At 43.1% G+C, this 23682-nt stretch overlaps 2 protein-coding genes across 5 annotated transcripts; one reads left to right on the top strand and one right to left on the bottom strand.

The window, feature by feature from the left end:
• Nucleotides 1–2584: 2584 nt before the first annotated feature.
• On the top strand, nucleotides 2585–20537 carry slc46a1 (solute carrier family 46 member 1). Of its 4 annotated transcripts, none has more exons than XM_056441131.1 (7): nucleotides 2585–3021; nucleotides 4477–4868; nucleotides 5750–6228; nucleotides 7170–7253; nucleotides 7344–7500; nucleotides 7812–7899; nucleotides 16648–16729. In XM_056441131.1, the coding sequence occupies exons 1-6, from the start codon at nucleotides 2680–2682 to the stop codon at nucleotides 7864–7866; spliced, it is 1509 nt and encodes a 502-aa protein (XP_056297106.1). In that variant the 5' UTR covers nucleotides 2585–2679; the 3' UTR covers nucleotides 7867–7899; nucleotides 16648–16729. The 4 variants fall into 4 exon arrangements, with proteins under 4 accessions (XP_056297106.1, XP_056297107.1, XP_056297105.1 ...); XM_056441132.1 differs by lacking the exon at nucleotides 16648–16729 and adding an exon at nucleotides 14552–14635; XM_056441133.1 differs by lacking the exon at nucleotides 16648–16729 and adding an exon at nucleotides 20469–20537 and having other exon boundaries at nucleotides 2760–3021.
• On the bottom strand, nucleotides 14317–22553 carry sarm1 (sterile alpha and TIR motif containing 1). Its single transcript, XM_056441129.1, has 8 exons — nucleotides 21761–22553; nucleotides 20464–21082; nucleotides 19353–19565; nucleotides 18656–18747; nucleotides 17444–17770; nucleotides 16665–16854; nucleotides 15347–15468; nucleotides 14317–14638 (listed from the first exon to the last, which is right to left on the bottom strand). The coding sequence occupies exons 1-8, from the start codon at nucleotides 22237–22239 to the stop codon at nucleotides 14524–14526; spliced, it is 2157 nt and encodes a 718-aa protein (XP_056297104.1). The 5' UTR covers nucleotides 22240–22553; the 3' UTR covers nucleotides 14317–14523.
• Nucleotides 22554–23682: the final 1129 nt, after the last annotated feature.

Below are 23682 nucleotides of genomic sequence, written 5' to 3'. Positions count from 1 at the left end.
TCAGTCACATGACTACCCCCCTTATTGGACACTTCACTGGCTTCTACTCTGTTTCCAGTGTTAGTTTATTGAGCTTCTATTCAGGTAGAAATGAATAAATGCATAATAACATCAGTCGTGGTCAGCCTTCATTTCCCTCGCCGACATCTAAACATATCCTCACTTCCAGTAACCTCTCCTCCTCATATCAATATCTCCTGCCGCTTCCCTCGTGGCTCTAATAACCCCAGGATGTGTTTCACTGCATCCTCCTGGTAACATTACTCTTGGATTTTAAGCTGTCAAAAGTACAATAAAAGTCAAAGTATCAGTTAACACCAAAGGTCAGATATGATAACTGTGAAGTCCTATCTGATCTGTTCTTTGATGTTTTGACCGTTAACCATAAATGTAAAGGGGGGGGGGGGTCCTGGGTGTTAGAAGAGATGTTTGCTGTACAAAAAAGTAAATAATCTACGATTATAAAGCTAATTTAACTAAAATATCAACAATACTACAGCAGTAGTGGTTTTTATTTACTCCGTCTCACGGCTCCATCAGTACTCCGCCTTGAATTACACGTATTGTACATTATTTAGCATTTTTAAGCAACGCTTGCTTTGAGAATGATGCAAATTTTGTTGAGAAGTGTTAAGAATTGACGAGGAGCCACATCAGAAACATATACTTTAACCTATATAGAGATATTCAGTAACTCGGGCTAAGAGGATCATATTCCATAACTTTGGGACGACTATATTAAACAATTATAGGTTATCTCCATTCTGCAGGTCTGAAGTTTAAATGTCTTGCCGATATTATTCATCTATGGCGTTACTTTCTTACCGAGGTCGGGATGACGATGGGCAGAGGCAGAAGCAGGAGAGGCGTGAGGACGACCACGATGTAGTTCCTATACCTCCACAACCAAATGAGAAACCACGGCATGATGTGACCCGCCAGGTGGAATGGACATCCACAAGTATCGAAGAAGATCAAATGTATTAATTTTAGCAACACACCGCCCCACTAACCAACTAAAGAGACGGTCACGGAAAGTCACAGTTCATATACTGCTGATTAAGAGGAGACAACAAAATATTAAAAATTAACTTCACGACACAACACTGGGTGTGTTGGGGGGGGGGCAAAGGCTGAACAAAATTAATAATTAGATAAAAGGGTTTATAGCCTTGTCAGTAATAAGTGTTGTTGGCGTGACATGTTGTGATCCTGCCTCGCGGCTGAAATGTAGAGCAACCAGACCATCCTCCTCCTCCTCCTCCTCCTCCTCCTCCTCCGTGCTCATATGTGAAGAGGAAAAGGTTAAAAGGTTCTGTAACGACGTGTGATGATTGATGTTTTATTGCTCGAGGCAACCCTGAGTTTATGTCAAATTACGTTCAAAGTCCTTCGGCGGTTATACGCTGGAACGGGGACGACATGCTTTCAGATTTAAAGACAACAAACAAGGAAAACATTTGTGCACTTAGCTGTATATAATCCTGTTGGGGGGGGGGGGGTAAAAATATACAGTGGGTACAGAAAGTATTCAGACCCCTTTACATGTTTCACTCTTTGTTTCATTGCAGCCATTTGCTCAAATCAAAAAAGTTAATTTTATTTCTCATTAATATTCACACAGCACCCCATCTTCACAACAACAACAAACAGAAATGTAGAATATTTTGCAAATGTATTAAAAAAGAAAAACTGAAATATCAATAACATTAGCTACCATTGAATGCAGTTCCCATCTTTGTCCATGTGGGGTCGCCAACATGTCTCCGGGTCACTTGTTTTATTTCACCCAACAGAAGAAGAAGAAAAAAAACACCAGCGACGCTAAAGTTACTTTATACATCTATTAAAATAATGTATTACTATATATGTAAGACTATAAATCGGATAACTTTGGGAGAATAAGGCTTCGTAACAGCATTTTAACTTAACGCCGTTAACTGGCCATTCAATCTAAGGGAACATTAGTTACCATTAAATGTAGTTCGCATCTTTGACAACGAGCCTGAGGGTTACTTCCTATTTAATGCTCGTTTTATTTCACCCAACAGAAGAAGAAGAAGAAAAAACACCAGCGACGCTAACGTTACTTTGTATATCTATTAAATAGATGGATTAATATACATTTAAAACTATACATAGGATTACTTTGGGAGAATAAAGCTTTGAAGCTGCATTTTAACTTAACGCCATTACGTGGTCATTCAACCCAGTAGAGGAAACGTTAGTGACCATTAAATGTAGTTCACATCTTTGTCCACAAGGGGTCACTAACGAGCCTCCGGGTCACTTCCTATTAAAAGCTCGTTTTATTTCACCCAACAGAAGAAGAAGAAAAAAACACCAGCGACGCTGACGTTACTTTGTATATCTATTAAATAGATGGATTAATATAAATTTTAAACTATACATAGGATTACTTTGGGAGAATAAAGCTTTGAAGCTGCATTTTAACTTAACGCCATTACGTGGTCATTCAACCCAGTAGAGGAAACGTTAGTGACCATTAAATGTAGTTCACATCTTTGTCCACAAGGGGTCACCAACGAGCCTCCGGGTCACTTCCTTTTAAAAGCTCGTTTTATTTCACCGAACAGAAGAAGAAGAAAAATACCGGCGTGCGTTGCGGAGCAGCGGAGGTAAAGCTCAGAGAAAAGTAGCGTTCGCGGTCCCCCGAACATGGACGAGCGGGACACCGCGGCGATCCTCCCCGACGACGACGACGACGACGACGAGCTCAACGCTCCGTCGACCGACGGTGAAACCACCGGGTCGCGTAGCAACATAGAGGAGTCCGACGTCGCGGCCGTACCGACAACCCGCTCGTTACGCCCGCCGTCGAGATGCCGGCTGCCGGTGTCCGTGGAGCCGGTGCTGTTCCTCTCCATGTTCTCCGTGGCGCTGCAGGCGCCGCTCTCCACCCAGTATCTGTGGGACCGCATCAGCGAGGACCTGGGCTACAACGGCTCCGGGAGGGCGGCGTGCGGCAACGGCTCCGTGCCTCCGGACCCGCTGCAAACGGTTACCCGTCTCCCATTCAACACTCTCCCGGTGTCTCAGTCACGTGCCCCGGCGGTGTGCGCCGATCGATAAATCGGTCACTCATTTAAGTGCCTTGCTCGAAGGCGCCTTCGTAGTCAGCTATAACACTCATGCAACACGGCTTTGTCATGACTTCGCTTCTGATCTGTTATAGTCAATATTAGCAAAAAATTATCTTTGATGGTAAATATTTGCCCAAAAAATCATTCATGGTAAATATTAGCAAATAAATCATCCTTGATAGTAAATATCAGAAGAAAAAAAATCCTTGATAGTTAATTATCAGCAAAAATATCATCTTTGATGGTAAATATTTGCCAAAAATATCATTCATACTAAATATTAGCAATGAAATTATCTTGGATAGAAAATATCAGCAAAAATATCATCTTTGATAGTAAATATTAGCATTAAAATCATCTTTTCTAGAAAATATTAGCAACAAAATCATCTTTTATACTAAATATGAACCAACAAATCATCTTTGGCAGTAAATATTAGAACAAATATTTTATTTTAAATATCAAAACAATGATCTTTTATCGGAAATATTAGCAAACAAAATCAAAAATATATTTTTCAGTAAATATTAGCAAAACTATTATCTTGCATAGGAAATGCAAGCAAAACATTTTTTATAGTAAATATTAGCTAAAAAATATTTTCTATTGTAAATATTACATTACATGTCATTTGGCTGACTCTTTTATCCAAAGCGACTTACAATACTGTTACATTCATTCACTGTAGACGCAGCTACAGGGAGCAACTCAGGGTTAAGTGTCTTGCTCAAGGACACATCGACTAGGGCGGGGATTTAACCTCCAACCCCCTGATTGAAAGACGGACCTGCTACCCACTCACCCATAGTCACCCCAAAATATCATTTTTTATTGTAAATATTAGTAACAAAATCATTTTTTATAGTAAATATTACAAGAACAATAGTTGGACTGCTGAAGCGTTCCAACTAATTAGCCAGAAAAATCATATTTTATTGTAAATATAGCCAAAATACAAAAATATTTAATAAATCTATGTTATATGCTACTAAACATGCATCACGAAAGCCTCCATACAAAATAAAACCTTTGCACGATACAAGACATGCCACAAAAGGACACATCACATTCAGAGGCTTTTTTTAAAAAGCGAAATCAGACTATTAATTAAATGTGTAGATTCAAAAAAGCATAATCATTAGTGCCCTAGAATGCAGGTGCACAGATTTTTTAAAGAAAGAAAACAAACTGAAAAGAGGAACAGAAGTCACAAGTTGGTTCTCTGACTTTTTAAATGAGAACTAGTCGAAGAGGTTTGACGGATCAGCATTTTTCAGAGCGCTGACCAATCAGAGACGACTTGAGTATCTTAAAGTCCCGTCTGTGGTCGACTGGCTGGATTTCTAACCCGTTATTATATTCCATGTTCCAGGAGGTGGAGACCATGACGGCCCACTGGAACCTGTACATCAGCCTCGGCGGCTTCTCTCTCGGCCTGTTGGTGGTGCCGTTCCTGGGCTCGTGGAGCGACCTCGCGGGTCGCCGACCGGTCCTCATCATCCCCAACTTCGGCATGGCCCTCCAAGTGCTGGTCTACCTCCTGGTGATGTACCTGAAGCTGCCCGTGGGCTGCTTCCTGGCGGGCAGGCTGCTCGCCGGCCTTTCGGGGGACTTCAACGCCATCCTGGCCGGCTGCTTCGCGTACGTGGCCGACACCAGCGACAGAAGGGCCCTCACCTTCCGGGTGGCCGTCTTGGAGGCTTGTCTGGGCGTCTCGGGGATGCTCGCCAGCATCATCGGGGGGCAGTGGCGGCGGGCGCAAGGGTACGAAAATGTTTGTTTTGTCCAGTTCCAAACGCACAACATCTAAATCGTTCCTTTTCTGAATTATTTATTTATTTATTTATTTTTATTTTCTTTATTATTATTTTTTTTGCACAATTCAAACAATAAAACAACAATATAAATCTCAACAGAGATGCATTAATATCACAGTGCAGGAAGAGACAAAAAGCCAATGAGGCTGATTTGAAGCCTCCACCTATATAATATTTAACATTTTACAAAATTACAAACATAAAATGAAGAATTGGTAATCACAACCAGGGTAGGACGTTTACATATTTTTTTAGGGGGCAGTTTTTGCCCCACTGACGGAAATCCAGGGGCATTTAAAAATAATTTGGGGGGGCTTTTTGAAACTTGTGAATTTACATTTAACCTTTGTTCAAAAATAATAAATATACTTATTTAGACTTGCAGTATATGAGCAATTGTCATAAAAATGGCAACAATAAGTCTATTAGGCAATAATAAGGCAATAATAAGACGATTAGGTAGTAGTCCACAGATTCAAAGTGTTTTCTTAGATTTATTTTTACAAAAAACAAACAGAAAACATAAATCAGACAATCATATTCAATTGTATTCTTATTTCTTTGTGGTTATTTATTGTTATTACATTTTGTATACAACTATTAACAATTATAACTTATTTCTTTGTTGTTTTTTTATTAAAAAATATATTTATTGATTTTGTGTGTGTGTGTACAGGCGATACAGATAGGACACACACAACAAATCTAAATGATGAGGTCATTTGTTGCCCCTCTAGTGACATCAGGGGCAGCGTTATTTTTCTTACCGGCCGTTCTTCCTGGTGTTTCTACCACGCTGCCGCCGTCATGTCCCGCCTCCTCTTGCAGGTACATCAATCCCTTCTGGCTGGCCCTGGCCGCCAACCTGGCGGCGGCTCTGTACGCGTACCTGTTCGTCCCCGAGTCGGTCCGGCCCGACCCGACCGCCAAGCTCCTCACCTTCCGCCACCACCAGGCCGCCTGGCGCCTCTTCTCGACGGGTGGCGGCGGCGAGTCGGTGCAGGGGCCGCGCCCCAGGAGCCGGCTGTGGCTGTACACGCTGTGCTTCTTCGCGGTGGTGACGGTGCACACCGGCACCCGGGAGCTGCTGGTGCTGTTCGAGCTGAGCTCGCCGCTGTGCTGGGGCCCGGCGCTCATCGGCTACGGGTCGGCGGCGCAGCACCTGGCCTACCTGAGCAGCCTGCTGGGGCTGCGGCTCATGCAGCGCTGCCTGGAGGACCACTGGGTGGCGTTGGTCGGCCTGGCCTCCAACGCCGTCGGGCTGGTGGTGTTCTCCGTGGCCGACTCCACCCAGCTCATGTTCACAGGTGAGAACGTCGGCAGGAGCGGGACTCGTCTTCACCGTCTTCAACATGTTGTTGAATAACTACCTTTGCTTTTGATTATTGTTGATTTTGTACATGAGAAAATGTCATTAATATTATGACATTAATCCATTTACTTTGAAACCTTCAAAATAAAAGCACAGGATATTTTTCTTCATTTTCTTGAAGAAAAGGTGATGTACGTCTTTCAAGCTGTTGGGGGTCACGTAAAATGAAAATGTCTCTTTAAAATTATAACAAATCCATTTAATTTGAAGCTTTCAAAATAAAAGCACAGGATATTTTTCTTACCTTTCTTAAAGAAAAGGTGATCATACGTCTTTCAGGCTGTTGGGGGTCACGTAAAATGAAAAATTCATGATATTTTTCTTCAATTTCTTTAAGAAAAGGTGGTCGTGCGTCTTTCAAGCTGTCGGAGGGCCACGTAAAATGAAAATGTCTCTAATATTATAACAAATCCATTTAATTTGAAACTTTCAAAATGAAAGCACAGGATATTTTTCTTCAATTTTCATTAAGAAAATGTCTTTCAAGCCGTCAGGGGGCCACGTAAAATGATGTTGTGGGCCGAATTTGGCACGGGCCTTGTGTTTGACATCTCTGGTCTAGAGGAAGTTAGGGATAGTTGATGAAAAGTTTTCTCTCCATTAGCAAAAGGGCTCTTATTCTGTTGGCATATTTTCAGCCTTTTTATAAGGAATAATGACGACAAATATCCATTAAAAGATATTACCCTAAATGTAATTCGCCCTTTTTTACTTTCATCACCCTTATGTGTACTTTCCCAGCTCCGACTAAAAGGATTTGATAACATGTGACATTATCACAGTCCAGCTGCGTGAGAGACCCCAAAAAAACACACATTTCAGATTTTTAAAGATTGTAAAATAGTTTGAGTCATAACTCTGGATGTCCGTCCCCAGGTTACGGGCTGTGTTTCCTCTCCATGGCCGCGACCCCCGTGATCAGGTCAAAGCTGTCGAAGCTGGTGGGCCCATCAGAACAAGGTTTATTTATTATTATTCTAACACTAGCTTGTGTCCTGCAGGTTGTATTTTTTTTGAACGCCCGTGTGTTTTGGCTCTTTCTCCGCCCAGGGGTCCTGTTCGCCTGCGTCGCCTGTGTGGAGAGCTTGTGCTTCCTGGTGGGCAGCGGCGTCTTCAACGCCCTCTACCCGGCCACGCTGCACTTCATGAAGGGCTTCCCCTTCCTGCTCGCCGCCGCCATCCTCCTCGTGCCCGCTGGAATCATCGGGTGAGCGTCTCACTCCTTTCTTTTCTTTATTAGTGAATATTTACAAAAGTGAGACTGTGAGTTAGCAGGTTAGCAGGTCCATCTTTCAACCAGGGGGTCGGCGGTTCAATCCCCCGCCCTAGTCGATGTGTCCTTGAGCAAGACACTTCACCCTGAGTGGCTCCCTGTAGCCGTGTCTACGGTGTGTGAATGTAACATGACTGTACGTCGCTTTGGATAAAAGCCTCAGCGAAATGACATTCACACTTTTTTGTATATATAAACAGATTTAATGATTCATGTTTTTAATGTTTTACGTTTGTCTTTGAAAGAGTTTTGCAGTGTTGGGACCGGAGGAGAGAACACCGGGACGCCACGGCGTCCTGACCGGCAGACTTCACCCCGGGGTCGGTCTCGCAGGTGAGCGGAGACGTCCGTCTGAGAATTTTGATCTTAAAGCTCAGCGATGCGACTCTTCCTCGTCAGACCAAAGTGATGAAGAGGAGGAGGAAGAATCGAGCTCCTGAGTGACTGTGAAACCTCCTCCCGTCTTCACGATGAGATGATGAGACCGGGGCTTTGTCTAAAAACAAGCCACAATGATTTCATGGTGATATTCATGAAGTGATGAACGAGGTTCGATATGTGCTTCACACTTTGTGATTTCATACATTTCAAAGCAGCAATAATAGAAACCAAATATATGTGCCTTGCATTGCCATTTTTCAATGTATGTATTTCTAAAGCTCGATATCACGCTGTAGGTAACGGTCCGAACTCTCAGAGGAAACTCCTCAAGTTTTTTAGATTTTTTATATATATATATATAATTTTTTTTTATATATATATATATATATATTAGGGCTGTCAATCGATTAAAAAAAATTAACTAATTAATCGCACACTTTGAAATTGCGATTAATTAATCGCGATTAATCGCGATTAATCGCAATTAAAAGTTAAAAGTTCATTCTTTTTAAAGACCAAACTTCACACAGAGCTGTGTTTCAAAGAGGCTCCTACCTATAAAGTGCCAGCGAGGTATTTAATATCGTGGATGATAAATTGTTTCTTCAGTGAAACATCAGATTAGTAAAAAATATATATATATTGAGACCCCATTGGTCCTGTCATCTTTAACATTGAACAACAGCAGAACCAGTGGCCTTGATAACTGACTGACATTCAAATATGTCACGTTAACCCTCTGGAGGCTGGGCTCATTTTATACATTTTACAAAATAAATTAAATTCACCGTTTAAAGTGTGCATTTTCTACCTGTGAGGCGAGACTACTGACTACTTGGATCCTGCTAAGTATCTTCTTTAAACTAGTTTTATCTGCTAAAGTTACTGTTGTATTTGTTGATTAAAGCTGCTAGATTGTTAGTCTGTCCTGTTTTAAGGAGTTGTTTTGGTAGAGAGGTGTGTCCTGTGTTCCGACACCTGAATCTTCACTGATTGGACGAGCGATCGTCACCTGGTTTCTATTGAGTGTCATTTGAATACCAAAAGCCAAGGGGCGGTGTCAACGCGGCTGGAGGTAATAGGCACTAACTTGGGCTCATAACCGGGTGGGGTTTTTCGCGTCAGCTGTAGCGCCAGTGTGACTCATCGGACGAAGACACGGATGACAAAGACATAGGAGTCTTCCGTTGGAGTCTTCGGGTGGCTGAGTATTTCCCATTTTTGAATATGTGTGTCTTTTCCATACCTGTGCGTATCTCTACTGTAGTTACTATAGGACTCGCTCATTCATGTACCGGAACCCTCCTCTGTTATCCTTCCTACCCGTCTACTCACACCCAGCACCTGGTCACAGGAGGCCTCTGAACTGTCAGTCAGCCAACCGCAAGGCCGACTTCATCTCTGGCTTTGCTGTGGAGCAGTCGCTGACTTCCTGGCTCTCACTGAGACCTGGATCACAGTAGACAACACGTCTACCCGGCTGCTCTCTCCTCTGCCTTCTCCTTTAGCCACACACCCAGACCCTCTGGTCGGGTGGAGGTACAGGTTTACTCATCTCACCCACATGGTGTTTCTGTCCCTACCCGCTTCCACTCTTTATCCCACTGACTTTTGAGTTTCATGCGGTGACCGTTACTCATCCGTCCAACTTCACATTGTTGTTCTCACCGTCCCCTGGTTCTTTGGGAGATTTCTTGACGAGCTAGACGTCCTCCCATCGAACTTCATGGACCACGGCCTCACGCTCATCCTTCTGGGTGACTTTAACATCCAGACAGAGAAGTCATGTGATCTCTTACTCTTATTGTCTTCCTTTAACATCTCACTCAGTCCCTCCTCCTACTCACAAAGCCGGCAACCACCTTGACTACATTTTCACAAGAAACTGCTCTACCTCTAACCTCACTGTGACTCCTCTCCATGTCTCTGACCACTTCTTCATCTCTTACTCTCTCTCGCCTCTGGTACTGACAACCCACCCATATCTACAGACTCTGCACCTGTACGCCGCAACATTCGCACCCTCTGTCCCTCCTCTCTTGCCTCCTCTGTCCTATCTGCTCTCCCCTCAACTGACTGCTTCTCACTCATGCATCCTAACTCTGCCGCAGACACTCTCCTCTCTTCCCTGTCTTCATCTCTTGATTCTCTTTGTCCTTTTAAGACACGACCGGTTCGGAAATCCTCTCCGGCTCCGTGGTTGTCGGACTCGGTGAGCCGAGAGAGCCACCCTGAGCGGCGGAAAGAAAATGGCGAAATCGAATCAAGCGGAAGACTTGCTCTTCTATCAATCTCTCTCTCCTCCTTCTCTTCCTCTATCTCTGCAGCCAAAAGCTCGTTCTACCTGACCAAAATTCAGTCTTCCTTCTCTAACCCCAAAAACTCTTCTCTATCTTTTCCAACCTCCTTGATCCCCCCTGGCCCCTCCTCCTTCCACCCTTTTGCCGAGCCACTTTGTCGACTACTTTACAAACAAGATAGACGACATACGCTCCTCCTTTACAAATCCATCTTCTATCACCTCACCAACACTAACTTCTTCATCTCCTCTCCTTCCTCTTTCACCCCCTTGTCTCCCAATCAAGTTCTTAGCTTGGTGACCTCCGCCCGACCGACCACCTGCGCCCTTGACCCCGTCCCGTCTCCCATTCTCCAGGCTATTGCTCCTGACCTTCTGACCTTCCTCACCCATCTTATTAACAGCTCCTTCTCAACTGGCTGTTTCCTAACTCTCTGAAGGAGGCGAGAGTCAACCCTCTCCTGAAGAAACCCACGTCGACCCGTCCTGAAGTCAGCAACTACAGACCGGTCTCTCTTCTTCCTTTTCTCTCCAAAACTCTGGAGCGAGCTATCTTGAGCCAAGTGTCCTCCTATCTCCACAGTAACAACCTTCTTGACCCTCACCAGTCTGGATTCAAGGCCGGCCACTCGACAGAGACGGCCCTCCTTGCTGTCTCTGAGCAGCTTCACACTGCTAGAGCAGCCTCTCTCCTCTGTCCTTATCCTTCTCGACCTTTCTGCAGCATTTGACACCGTGAACCACCAGATCCTGATCTCTTCTCTTCAGGACCTGGGGATCTCAGGCACTGCACTCGCTCTTTTCTCTTCCTACCTTAAAGACCGCACCTACCGGTAACTTGGAGAGGATCTGTGTCTGATCCTTGTCCTCTCACTACTGGGGTTCCTCAAGGCTCCGTCCTGGGTCCCTCCACTTCTTTCTGTACACAATTTCTCTCGGCTCTGTCATTCGCTCGCATGGCTTCTCCTACCATAGCTATGCTGATGACACTCAACTGATCTTCTCGTTTCCACCGTCCGAAACACGGGTGGCGGCACGAATCTCTGCCTGTCTGACTGACATCTCTCAGTGGATGTCTGCTCACCACCTGAAGATCAACCCTGACAAGACTGAGCTACTATTCCTTCCAGGGAAAGGCTCCCCCACCCACGACCTGACTATCACCTTCAACAGCTCTGTGTTGGCCCCTACCCGGACTGCCAGGAACCTCGGGGTGACACTCGACAGTCAACTCTCCCTGACGGCCAACATCACTGCGACAGCACGTTCCTGTAGGTACATGCTGCACAACATCAGGAGAATACGTCCTCTTCTTACTCAGAAGGCGGCGCAGGTTCTGATCCAGGCTCTGGTCATTTCACGCCCGACTACTGCAACTCCCTCCTGGCTGGTCTACCTGCTAAGGCCATCCGACCCCTGCAGCTCATCCAGAATGCAGCAGCTCGACTGGTCTTCAGCCTCCCGAAATTCACCCACACCACTCCGCTCCTCCGCCTCTCCACTGGTTACCGGTGGCTGCTCGCATCCGCTTCAAAACACTGGTCCTGGCGCACCGTGCTCTAGCCGGCTCGGGGCCCGCCTCCATCCGGGATATGGTCACACCGTACACCCCGCACGTCGCTCCGCCGGCAACAGCCAATCGACTTGTGCCTCCTGCACCTCGAGCTAATCACTCGAAATCCAGACTGTTTGCTGTCCTGGCTCCTCAGTGGTGGAACGAGCTCCCCACTGACATCAGGACAGCAGAAAGTCTCTACATCTTCCGTCGGAGACTGAAAACACACCTTTTCCGACTATATCTGGATTAAAACACAGATTAGCACTTCAGTGGCACTTAGATAGCACTTACTTATGGTACTTTTGTAGTTCGACTATGTTGAGGAAATGTTACTTCCTGTATTCTTGTTGTTCTTAGTTTGTACTCTAGGTTGAAATGCACTTATTGTAAGTCGCTTTGGATAAAAGCGTCTGCTAAATGACATGTAATGTAATGTAATGTAAAGTCTTTTGCATGTGACACACCCCCACGTGTTATACATCAAACATTCCAGAACAATCTCAGCTCTGAAATGAGCCTCATTGTCCTCGCGCCGTGTCCTCTGGTTCTCTGACTGACAGGCTGCTAAATGAGCCATACCTGTGAGGTGGGAGGTCCTTTGTGATTTACTGAGTGTTCATTGGTTTTTTTTCTCCCGAAATGTTGACAGACAAACGGATTGACCAATCACGTTGAAGGTTTCGTGTGTCGCGTTCTTTCCGCGCCGCGTCACCCGACACGTCGCCCCTCTGTGCCTCTGTGTCTCAGAGGGGGAGACGGGAGGAAGGAGGAGCAGGAGGAAACCCGACTGATTCATCCACGAGTTTAAACTGATTTCTGCTCCTTATTTTCGCGGAGAAATGATTGTTTTAAAAACGGAAACAGTGTCAAACCGTACTGCCGCGGTTTAAAAAAAAAAAAAAAAAAACGTGCGTTAATTGCGTTAACATATTTTAGTGCGTTAACGCGGCCAAATTAATCGCATAGATTAACGCGTTAACGCTGACAGCCCTAATATATATACATATAATTTTGTATATATGTGTTATATATAAATATATAATTATTTATAAATATAATTATATATATATATGTGTGTGTGTGGAGCCACCATTGCCAGCAGCAGCATAAAATAAATCAATTATTATTATCCAATAATGTAAGTGAGGTACTTTTTTTTTTTTTTGGGTACTGCTTATTTGAGTAAAAGATCAAGAGTTCCTCTTCAATAGTATTATGGGATGTTCTCTCTAGAACCCTCAAACAGGGACGTTAGTACCTGAGACTCCAAACCAGCCATCAGGACTCCACCCGAGAGAAATGTGAACGATGAGCTCAAAACAACACTGGATATTCCCGGAACTCAGACCCTCAGCAACATGCACACGGGGGTCGGGGGGTCAGGGGGTCAGGGGATCAGGGGGCCCGGTGAGGGAACACGAGCCGCCAAGCCAACTTCAAAATGCAGAGGGAGGCTCGGAGGTTAAATGAAGTCTGAACCCAGACACCGGGGATTGATCTGCATGGAGATTATTTTCTCGGCCACTGTGCGTCAAAACTGACTTGTGTTGTAATCGTTTGTGCAATAAGTAAACATTTAAATATTTTTGTTTACTGGATCATTTGTGAGGAAGCATGATGGTTAAAACATTTTGTCATTAAAGTGAAGTTCACATCGAGACGTTCAACTTGTTTGCTTTTCTGCACTTTTTTTATTTTCCACCGTGTTCCAAATTAAAGGATTAACTTGATTTTTCTTTTACACTGAGAAAATAATATTTAAAAAATGATGATCAAATGAAATCCTCTTTATTTTTTCCAAAAAGCGAAACATTAATGACACATTTAATAAATAAAAGGTTAAAATGAGACCGACAGGAGAGTAAATGTACAGAACAATGTGTCCAACGCATATTGATGAATACGACGGTATTAATTGGAAAGTTAACACTGTTAAACCTCCCAATAACGGTGTTAAATGACAGTTTTATGTATTGCGGTATATTGTAACACAGATGGAATCATTTGAAAGGAGTCACTCCTATTTAACGCTACATCATATTTAAATGTGCATTTGGTTTATTCGCGGCTGCAGTTAAACCGCATGTAGCTCGTTTAGGCCACGCCTCCAGTTTAGGCCACGCCCACCGTGGATACTCATCTTCAGAATTAATTCAATGCATTGAATTCTACTCGCAACCAAAACATAAAAACACATTTATGTCAGTGTGAGTCCAACGAAAGATGGCTGCATATAACGTGGATGCTTCATAAATTGCTCGCGGTGATTTTGCTGATCGATCAGTTATTTTCCTGAGAGCCAGAAGGCGGATATCCTGCACCTGATTACACATCCACAGCAGCATGAGGGGACTCCGGTTATAGGCGTGACAGTTTATTACTATCGGCAAACCCCCCTGTTCTACTTAGAATATATATATACATATATGTATGTATATATACATATACATATATATAATATATATAATTTATATATATGTATATAATATATATATACATATATATGTATCTATACATATATACTTATATATAATATATATTTATAGATATATATGTATATATATATCTTTATATATATATATGTATATATCAGGTCTTTGTGTGAGCATGTCAAGCTTTAACATCAAATGGACTTCACATGCATTTGGGCCGAGCCGCCATGAGGCATCATTTTAAATGTTATATAGATCAAACCGTTTATGTCGGTTTGTTGTTATTATTATTTATTTTTTTCTGCACTCTTGGAGGCGTCCACGCCGTCGGTTTGGTCTTGGTTCCCCTTCAGGAAGCGGAGGATCTTCTCGATCGTGGCCTCCTGGTATTCGTGGGACCATCTGCGTCGAGAAAAAAGGCGAAAGGCATTCACACTTATTGAATGTGTTTATGTAACTCTGTAACGCTTCATTCTGGTCACATGACATCTATTGTTCTGTCCATCCTGGAGAGGGATCCTCCTCTGTTGCTCCCCTGAAGGGTTCTTAACTGTTTTCCCCCTGAAAGTTTTTTTTTCTATTTTTTGGGAGTTTTTCCTGATCTGATGTGAGGTCAAAGGTCAGGGATGTCGTATATGTACAGATTGTAAAGCCCTCTGAGGGGAGTTTGTAATGTATGCCATCGAGCTATACAAAATAAACTGAATTGATTTATTTATTTTATTTATTTTATTTATTTTATTTATTTTATTTATTTATTTTAATGTTTTAATGTTTTATTTATTATTATGCATTCTTACTTTTGACAGTTGTTTTTTCTGTAAAAATACCCAAATAAAATATCAAGTATTAAAAAAATGAATTGAATTGATGATGTACGTTATAAGGTGTAATTTATCATTTATTAATTATTCATCAAAGAAATAAAGAGGCTTTAAAACCTTTAACAACGTTGGCATGAAACCGTACAGCTGCTAATCAACAAAAAATAAGCCGTTAAACATTTAAACTAATTAAAAATGTACCGTTTGGACACCAGGTGGCCATGTTGTGGAAATGTGCTAGTAAATAACGATATATAAATAATAAATAAACAACATGTTTACTCACTTGATACCGTTGAAGTTCAGGATGGCCCTCATGTCCTCGGGCAGAGACGTGGGCTCGGGCCACAGGAACTGGTCCGTCACGGGGACGATGTTCTTCTTCCCGGCCAGGGCCGTGACTATCTCCTGGAACATTAGAGGACTCCTCTTGAGCCGTATGAAAGCGTATATATATATATATATATATATATATATATATATATATATACGCTCAGTGAGGTTACATATGAATGTTTTTTTTTGGACACCTTAAGGTTTTTTTATTTATTTTAGATTTAGCATCTTTCTGATGTTCATGTTTTATGTGTTTTATTGGGCATCTTCTGGTTTTCTTTGTTCCTTGTGTGTTTCTTGTTTATAAATATTTATATGTATGTGTATATATATGTACATATATAAGCATGTATTTATATTTACATATATATATACATGTATGTATATAAATATACATACATGTATGTATTTGTATATATAAACATATATATATCCATAAATACACATATATATACATACAGACATGTATATATATACATTTATACATATATATACATACATTATGTATGTATATATTATATATACACATACATATACAGGACTGTCTCAGAAAATTAGAATATTGTGATGAAGTTCTTTATTTTCTGTAATGCAATTAAAAAAACAAAAATGTCATGCATTCTGGATTCATTACAAATCAACTGAAATATTGCAAGCCTTTTATTCTTTTAATATTGCTGATTATGGCTTACAGCTTAAGAAAACTCAAATATCCTATCTCTAAATATTAGAATATCATGAAAAAGTATACTAGTAGGGTATTAAACAAATCACTTGAATTGTCTAATTAACTCGAAACACCTGCAAGGGTTTCCTGAGCCTTGACAAACACTCAGCTGTTATAAATCTTTTTTTTTACTTGGTCTGAGGAAATATTAAAATTTTATGAGATAGGATTTTAGAGTTTTCTTAAGCTGTAAGCCATAATCAGCAATATTAAAAGAATAAAAGGCTTGTAATATTTCAGTTGATTTGTAATGAATCCAGAATGCATGACATTTTTGTTTTTTTAATTGCATTACAGAAAATAAAGAACTTTATCACAATATTCTAATTTTCTGAGACAGTCCTGTATATATATTTACATACACACATATATATATACATACATATACAGTATATACATATATACATCTATACACATATATATATATACATTCATACATATATATATATACACACAGTATATACATATAAACATACATCATTCAAAAGTAAGGTTTTCTAATCCAACATGTCCCTCGCGTGCAGACCGGGCGACCTCTGACCTTGTGGACCCAGTCCTTCATGGCCGTGTCGCCCATGCACTTGTCCAGCGCGCTGGCCGACAGAACCAGGATGAAGTTCCGCGCCCGCTGGACGCTCTGGATCAGCTTGTCCTCGAATTTACCCGACTCCAGCTTCTCCACGTCGATGAAGACGCTGTAGCCTCGTACCTGCAGGTGCACCTTCAGAAGACTTTGGGGACGGGAAGAAGAGGAAGAAAGAGAAATGAGGAAGGGTTTGGGTCACTTACTGTAGAAATTTCCTTATTTTTCAAAATAAAGCACTGTTTTTTTCAATAAATATAACATTAAATTAATCATGAATACTCTCTACATAGTTAATGTGTAGATGACTATTCTCTGGTGTGTAATGAAGTCTCTCCAGAGGTGTGTAGAGGCCCATCTCCAGTGTTCTAATGGTACATTGTGTTATCGCCTTAGAAGACTAACGGAGGGGTACAAAACCCTTGAAACCCCTTTTTAGGTGAGCGCAGCTGAAAACAGTTATGCTGGAGAGAGAAGCTATAAAACTGGCCTTCCTTTGAGCCACAAGTTTGAAGAGCAACATTAATATTAAAGTCTATAAAGTACTATAAAGTCTTGACGATATTTTATATTCATTTCACAATATATTTGATAAATAAAAGTGTGAGTTTCCATAGAAAACACCAGATTCTCTCGGCGACCCTAAACTTTTGAACGGTCGTGTAGTTTTTTTTAACTACACGTGTCTGCGTCCTGACCCCCCCCCCCCCCCCCTCCGTCGTGTTTCGGGGTCTCACCTGGCCAGCTGCGAGCCGGTGGTCCTCCGGTAGCTGATGAACACGTCGGGCCCGGCCGACTGGGCGTCCGTGTGGCTCGGCTCCGACGGCCCGCGGTTGGCGGAGAGGATCCGGGCCCTGTGGACTCCGTTGTCGACGTGGCAGTCGCGCTGCAGCTGCAGGTCCGTCAGGCTCTGGACGGCGCGGCGGTCCACGCCCGACTGCACCAGGCCGTACGTGTACTGGCGGAAGCGAGGGTCCACCGCCGCCAACCAGTCGGCCATGTTGTTGGGGTCACACGTGGAGTAGTTGGCGTACGTCTTCAACACGCGCAGGTCTCTCAGAAACCTGCAGGGTCGGACAGAACCGGGTTATTTGTTACGGCCGGATGTTACATCGCTCAGGTTTGGTTTTTTGGGTATATCTTTATTTTAAACATGTGAAATGGAGTTAAAATAAGATTTCTGCTCCCTGCTGGCACTCAAAATGCAGCCCATAGTATATCTGACTGGACTATATAGGCCTACTGTTAAAATAATCAGCTACCACCTTTTTTGTGACAGCGACATGACGTCATACAAAATTGCCCCACCAGAAATTTCAGGCTAAAAACGCCTCTGCTGAGAAGTACTTCCAACATTACACTCTGCAGATACATACAACTGCACCAAGAGGATGACTGGGTGCTGGCCTTTGGTATCTTTTATAATATAATTTATGTATCTTAACACTATAAATAAACATAACTAAAGTTTACTTTCAATACAAATCCTTTATGACTCATTTGGCTTGAGTTTGAGTGAGCGAGTAAATATGACCCTGAACAACACAGGTGTCTCATCTCTATTTATCTACATCACCCCATGAAGAAAAAAAATTACAAAATGCAAATAAAATTTAGGAGAAAATACATGTTATGGTAGACGAATGCCATTTATATCTAGACTTTTCCAATGTACCTAAACAATTGTTTGAACATGTATTTTTCATTAAAACGAGTGAGTTCTCCTGATTGAACTCTGATCTATGAAGGGCTGGATAACTCAACTCCACTAAAAACTAATTGAATTGTTAATAATGACATTGGTGATGAGGTACAAACTATAGTTTTTAGGATTTTTTGGTTTCTGACCACTTTTGGATGATTCAACATTAACCGGGTCAAATTGACCCGGGAACATCACGGCTGCCTGTAAGAAACGAACATCGCAGGAGGGTGAAAGGACCACTGGCCTCTTGCGAGTGAGGCTGGCGGTCATGCCGAGGTCAGCGCTCAGCTCCTGCTCGGTGATGTTCAGCAGGAGGTCTCCATCCACCTGGAGGTCCTACAGCAGAAACACAGTCAGACACGTTGTAGATCCGCTCTGTCGAGTAATAAAACTGTCAGAAAAAAAGGTTTTGAGAGCAAATTTCTCATTTGTGAGTAAATTAATTGTTAGTTTGGCTGATTGAACTAGAATGTGTTGCTGCAAATCAAAAATCTCTTTGCTCTCAAAATAAAATTTTTCCCAAAACAAAGAAAATACCTTCATAGACGTTTGGCTCAGCGAAAAAATGGGACCTCTTTGTATTTATTTTTTATGTATTTATCTTCCTGTACTCAAAGTGTGTGTGTGGGGGGGGGGGGGTGTTATCTGTTTGTATCTGTCAACAAAAATATATTTTTTTAACAATAGAAATATCAGTTAAAGTACATGTTTACTGTGTTATGTACATGTCAAAATTAAAAAAACATTTATTTTTTAAACATAAAAATAAAAGAATTAAAAATATATATAAATAAAAAATACATTCAAAAATACATTTAAAAAATAGATAAAAAAATAATAAAATATTCTTTTTAATATTCAAAATAAATCAAAAGAAAAAAAATTATTAAAAGAAAATACACATTAAAAAATAAATATATTTAAAAAAATAAAAACCATACCTGGAAACGGTCGCAGTAGGCACTGAAGCCCACCTGCTGCAGCCAGGTCTGCACTTCACAGGCCTTCCAGTTGGGCACACAGGACAGGATGCGTTTGGGCACCTCCTCCTTCATCATGCTGAGCGCCCGCTTGGCGAGGCCGCACGCCGTGCCGTTGCTGCAGTACATGACGATTCTCTTGAGGCTCTGCACCGCTCCGATCTCTTGGAATATCTGGAAAAGGGAGCACAGTGTTTTTTAAACTTTAGAGAAAGTGGATAGTGTGCGTGTCAGGGGCGTTTGTAGGATTCAACGAAAGGGAGGGGGGGGCTACGCCCCAAGTGCAGTGAAAAGACAGGATATGTCATTTTTTGGGGGGCCCGGGATATCCATTGTTTATAGATTAGATCGATAAGAAAGAGTGTGATTTCAATCGCTTTGCATTCAATTTCTGATAACACAAGAGACAGCATTTCAGGGTCAGAGTGATATTTTATACTCATTTGGACTCTATCACTGAGATAAAGATGAACTATCAGTGTCAAATATACCATTAAATGGAAACAAATATTCTAATAATACATATTAATGCAAAGAATAGAGATGTCGATAGTTATTTCTTGTTTTTCGAATTCTCTCGTTCACTGGAGACAGTTTCTAAGTTTCCCTTTCATTTGCCTCAAGTAAACCTAAATGTAAGCAAGTAACAATCATTAACAACTACTGATGTATATATATATATATATATATATATATACACCAAATCCCACGTTCTGTAACTACCTGGATTTACAGTTCACTCAGAGTGAGAAAGCCGGCACAGCAGCCTCCCCAAGGTCCTAGTGCCCCGGGGATTATATTGTTAAGTACGATGATGGGCTATTGGATTATAATGTGTATTAATTCAAAGAATAGAGAGATATCGATAGTTATTTCTTGTATTTCGAATTCTCTCTCTCACTGGAGACAGTTTCGAACATATTATATTATAAATATATAAATATATATATATACATATATATAGCCACATTCTGTAACTCTGTGCATCATTGACTTTGAGCTGAAGCCCCCCTAAAATAGGCCTAACAACGCGTGTGTGTATGTGTGTGTGTGTGTGTGTGTGTGTGTGTACCTTAGTGTTGCGCTGGCGAGACTTGATGCTGGTCTCGACGCACAGGTAAAAGGCCGCGATGCACTTCCCCTCCACCCTGGTGCCGTCCAGCAGCGGCAGGAGGTGCTGCAGGTCGGCCGCCGTGCGCCCCTGCATGCAGTCCGCCCGGTCCAGGAAACTCCTCGCAAAGTCATCCGGGTCCAACGAGGCGATGAACGGCTCCACCAGCTCCAACGTGCCCGACCTCACCACCTCCTTCTCGATCTCTCGGTTGGCGGCCAACACGGTGACGGCCAGACACGCGTGGAAGCGGATGAGCTCGTCCTCCTTGGAGAAGGCCAGCGGGAAGAGCCACTCGGCCGCCTGCTTCTCGATCATCAGCCGCTGGCACCGGTGGCCCCCGTACATGGCGCAGTTGGCCAGGGCCACGGCGCAGTGGCGCAGCACGGTGGGGTCGGTGCCCCGGCACCAGAAGAGCAGCGCGTCCAGGGCGCCGTTGGAGATGAGGTGCACCGACGTCTCCTCGCTGTGTTTGAACATGTGCTCCAGGATGCCCGACACGCTGCGGGCCAGCTGGGCGTCGTCCTGGTGGCGGCTCAGGTTCAGGATGACCCCCAGGCCCATGCGCGCGATGTAGTCTCTGGGCGAGAGAAGGCGGAGGTCATCGAGCTCGACTCGGGAGATCAGAGGGAGATCAAGTTTAAACTTGAACCATTTCTATCACGATGTGGACCGTTATGCTGAGTTTAACCTTTTTGTTTTATATGATCCTTTATGAAAATACATAGAGAAAATGAGTTTTATTACCATAATATTACTCATGGTATTACTTATGGTATTACTTATAGTATTACCTATGGTATTACTCATGGTATTACTTATGGTATTACTCATGGTATTACTTATGGTATTACTCATGGTATTACTTATGGTATTACTTATTGTGTTACTCATTGTACCACTTATAGTATTACTATAGTATTAAAATAAATATAAATGAAGGGTCTTTTATTACAGTTTTCAGAGTTATATATAGACAAAAAAATAAATAATTCAGCTTTTAAAGCCAATAAAAACAGACAAGCTATATCCTAAAGTGTAATGTTGTTTTTGTCTCATATAGCAGAAACACCATGATATTGTATAACATGATATTGTAAGTTGCCTCAACAACCTGACATGTGATGCATTTCAGTAAAACAACACACAAACACACACAATCTGAACACAAACAACCCGTTAAAACCATCATCAATGATATTCAGAGCTGCTGTGATGGACGGTAGCCCCCCCCCCCCCCCCCATCGCCGGCCTGTACCTGTTCTCTGTGATCAGGATCTGCTCCAGCAGCTTGGCGGACTCGTAGGTGATCTCCACGGCGGGTGTCTGCTGGAGGCGCAGCAGCAGCTCCAGGCCTCCGTCGAGCCGGATCCGGTTGCAGATCTCCTCCGCCACCTGACGGCCGGCGGCGGGCAGCGCCCAGGCCTCCTCCACCAGCTGGTACAGCTCCGCGATGGCCCCGCGGGTCTCATCGGTATCCGACGTCTCGTGCGCCGTCCTCAGCCTCCGGATGGCGGCGCGCAGGGCCGGGATGGAGGTGGCCAGCACCGCCTGCACGTCGGCGCCGATGCCCGGAGACACCGCTTTGGGCTCGGAGCCCGACCCGGAGCTCGGGGGGCCGCTCCTCCCTCTCTGCAGCCGGCTGACGTACTCCGGCACCGTGAGCCTCTCGGAGCTGAACATGATGGAGCAACGTCGGTAGAGCCTCCACAGGAAGAGCGTGAGAGACAAAAGCATCGGCAGCGGCACTGAGATGGGATTGTTTACAAATGTAAGGCCTCCGAAGCAAAAGAAAGATCCTCCCCAGTGATGACGCGTCAAGCAAAAATAACAACAATAAGGCCGAAGTTATGGATCCAGAGTGACAGCTTCTCTCTCTCAAAGCCCCCCATGCAGACTCAGTGTCGGGCTGCTGCTCCGTCCAATAAATGATCTTCATTCACACATGATGACAGAACCTTAAAGGGGTCAAAATCTATGCACACAGACTATTGTTGTCTATTAAACAAAAGAGATGCCTGGTTGTTGTTTACAGCTTCCTCCACCTCTTCTCTGACGCAGCGGCTCTTCTCTCTGCAGGAATACCAAAATAAGATACCGGTCTCCTTCCGTCAGCATCCGCAGGCTGTCTGTCTTTTCACGGGTCTGCACCGGCTCGGGATCCTGGTGATGAAAAGAAGCCCCCCCCTCCTCCCCTCATCCTCCTCTTCCCCTCCTCCTCCTCTTCCCCTCACCCCTCTGCATCACAGCGGGTCAGCGCGTGCTCAACCGGCCCAGGGATGGTCTGTAAACACTGTCGGCCCCCTGCTGGACGAACAGGAGAACTGCTGTGTAAATTGTTTGTTTCTGACGAAATTAGCCTTTTTAAATTGTTTTATTAAGAGAAATTAAAATAAATGGCATTTTTGGCCATGACAATAACATGGAGACACACACAAGTGGTAATTAACAGAAAGGGGTTTATTCAACTTAGATAGCATGAACATAATTTAGCAGAATAAACAGTGGTGGAGGTGAGCGCATGCGTGGGAAGTGTATGTGATGTGATAAATTGGGGGGAGAGAGAGACTCCTAAATGCAGAAAGAAGCCCAGGTGTTGCTAATCCTGCTGATTACCTCAGGTGTTTCCACTCTTCTAACGACCCTTGGCCACGCCCACCTGCAGGGACACGAGCCAATGGCAGAGGGTCGTCACACAGGAGACAGGAGGGGAAATGCTCCTGAGATTAGAGACAGTGCTGGCATCTTGAAGAGGGGTCAGAGGAGAATGGAGGGCATTGGGAAGGTGTCAGTGATGCCAGATTTGATTTGGTGTTTGTTTCTACTTGTAATGGATTCAAAAAATAATGAATATTGCATATTTGACAGGTTATTTGTGATTGTGATGTTTGTGATCTGTCCACAAAGTCATCGCAGAGTCTTCTGATGGAAAGAAAATATCTGTATGATAAATAAAACTGCTTAGACTTCACACACACACACACACATGCACAGTCTGGTCCTGAAAGCGAGAAGGCCTAATAGATAAGACAGCAGACGGTTGTTGCATATGTTGGTGCGACTAACGATTATTTTCATTATCTATGGGTGTTTTGATTAATCGACTCCATAAAATATCATAACATTGGGAAAATGTTGAATCCCAACAGGCAAGATGGCGTCTTCATTCATCGTGTTTTG

This window comes from Pseudoliparis swirei, chromosome 20 (genome assembly GCF_029220125.1).
Source record: "Pseudoliparis swirei isolate HS2019 ecotype Mariana Trench chromosome 20, NWPU_hadal_v1, whole genome shotgun sequence".
NCBI classification, from domain to species: domain Eukaryota; kingdom Metazoa; phylum Chordata; class Actinopteri; order Perciformes; family Liparidae; genus Pseudoliparis; species Pseudoliparis swirei.
Note: the sequence above shows the minus strand (reverse complement) of the source record. Positions and strands in the feature narration are given on the sequence as shown.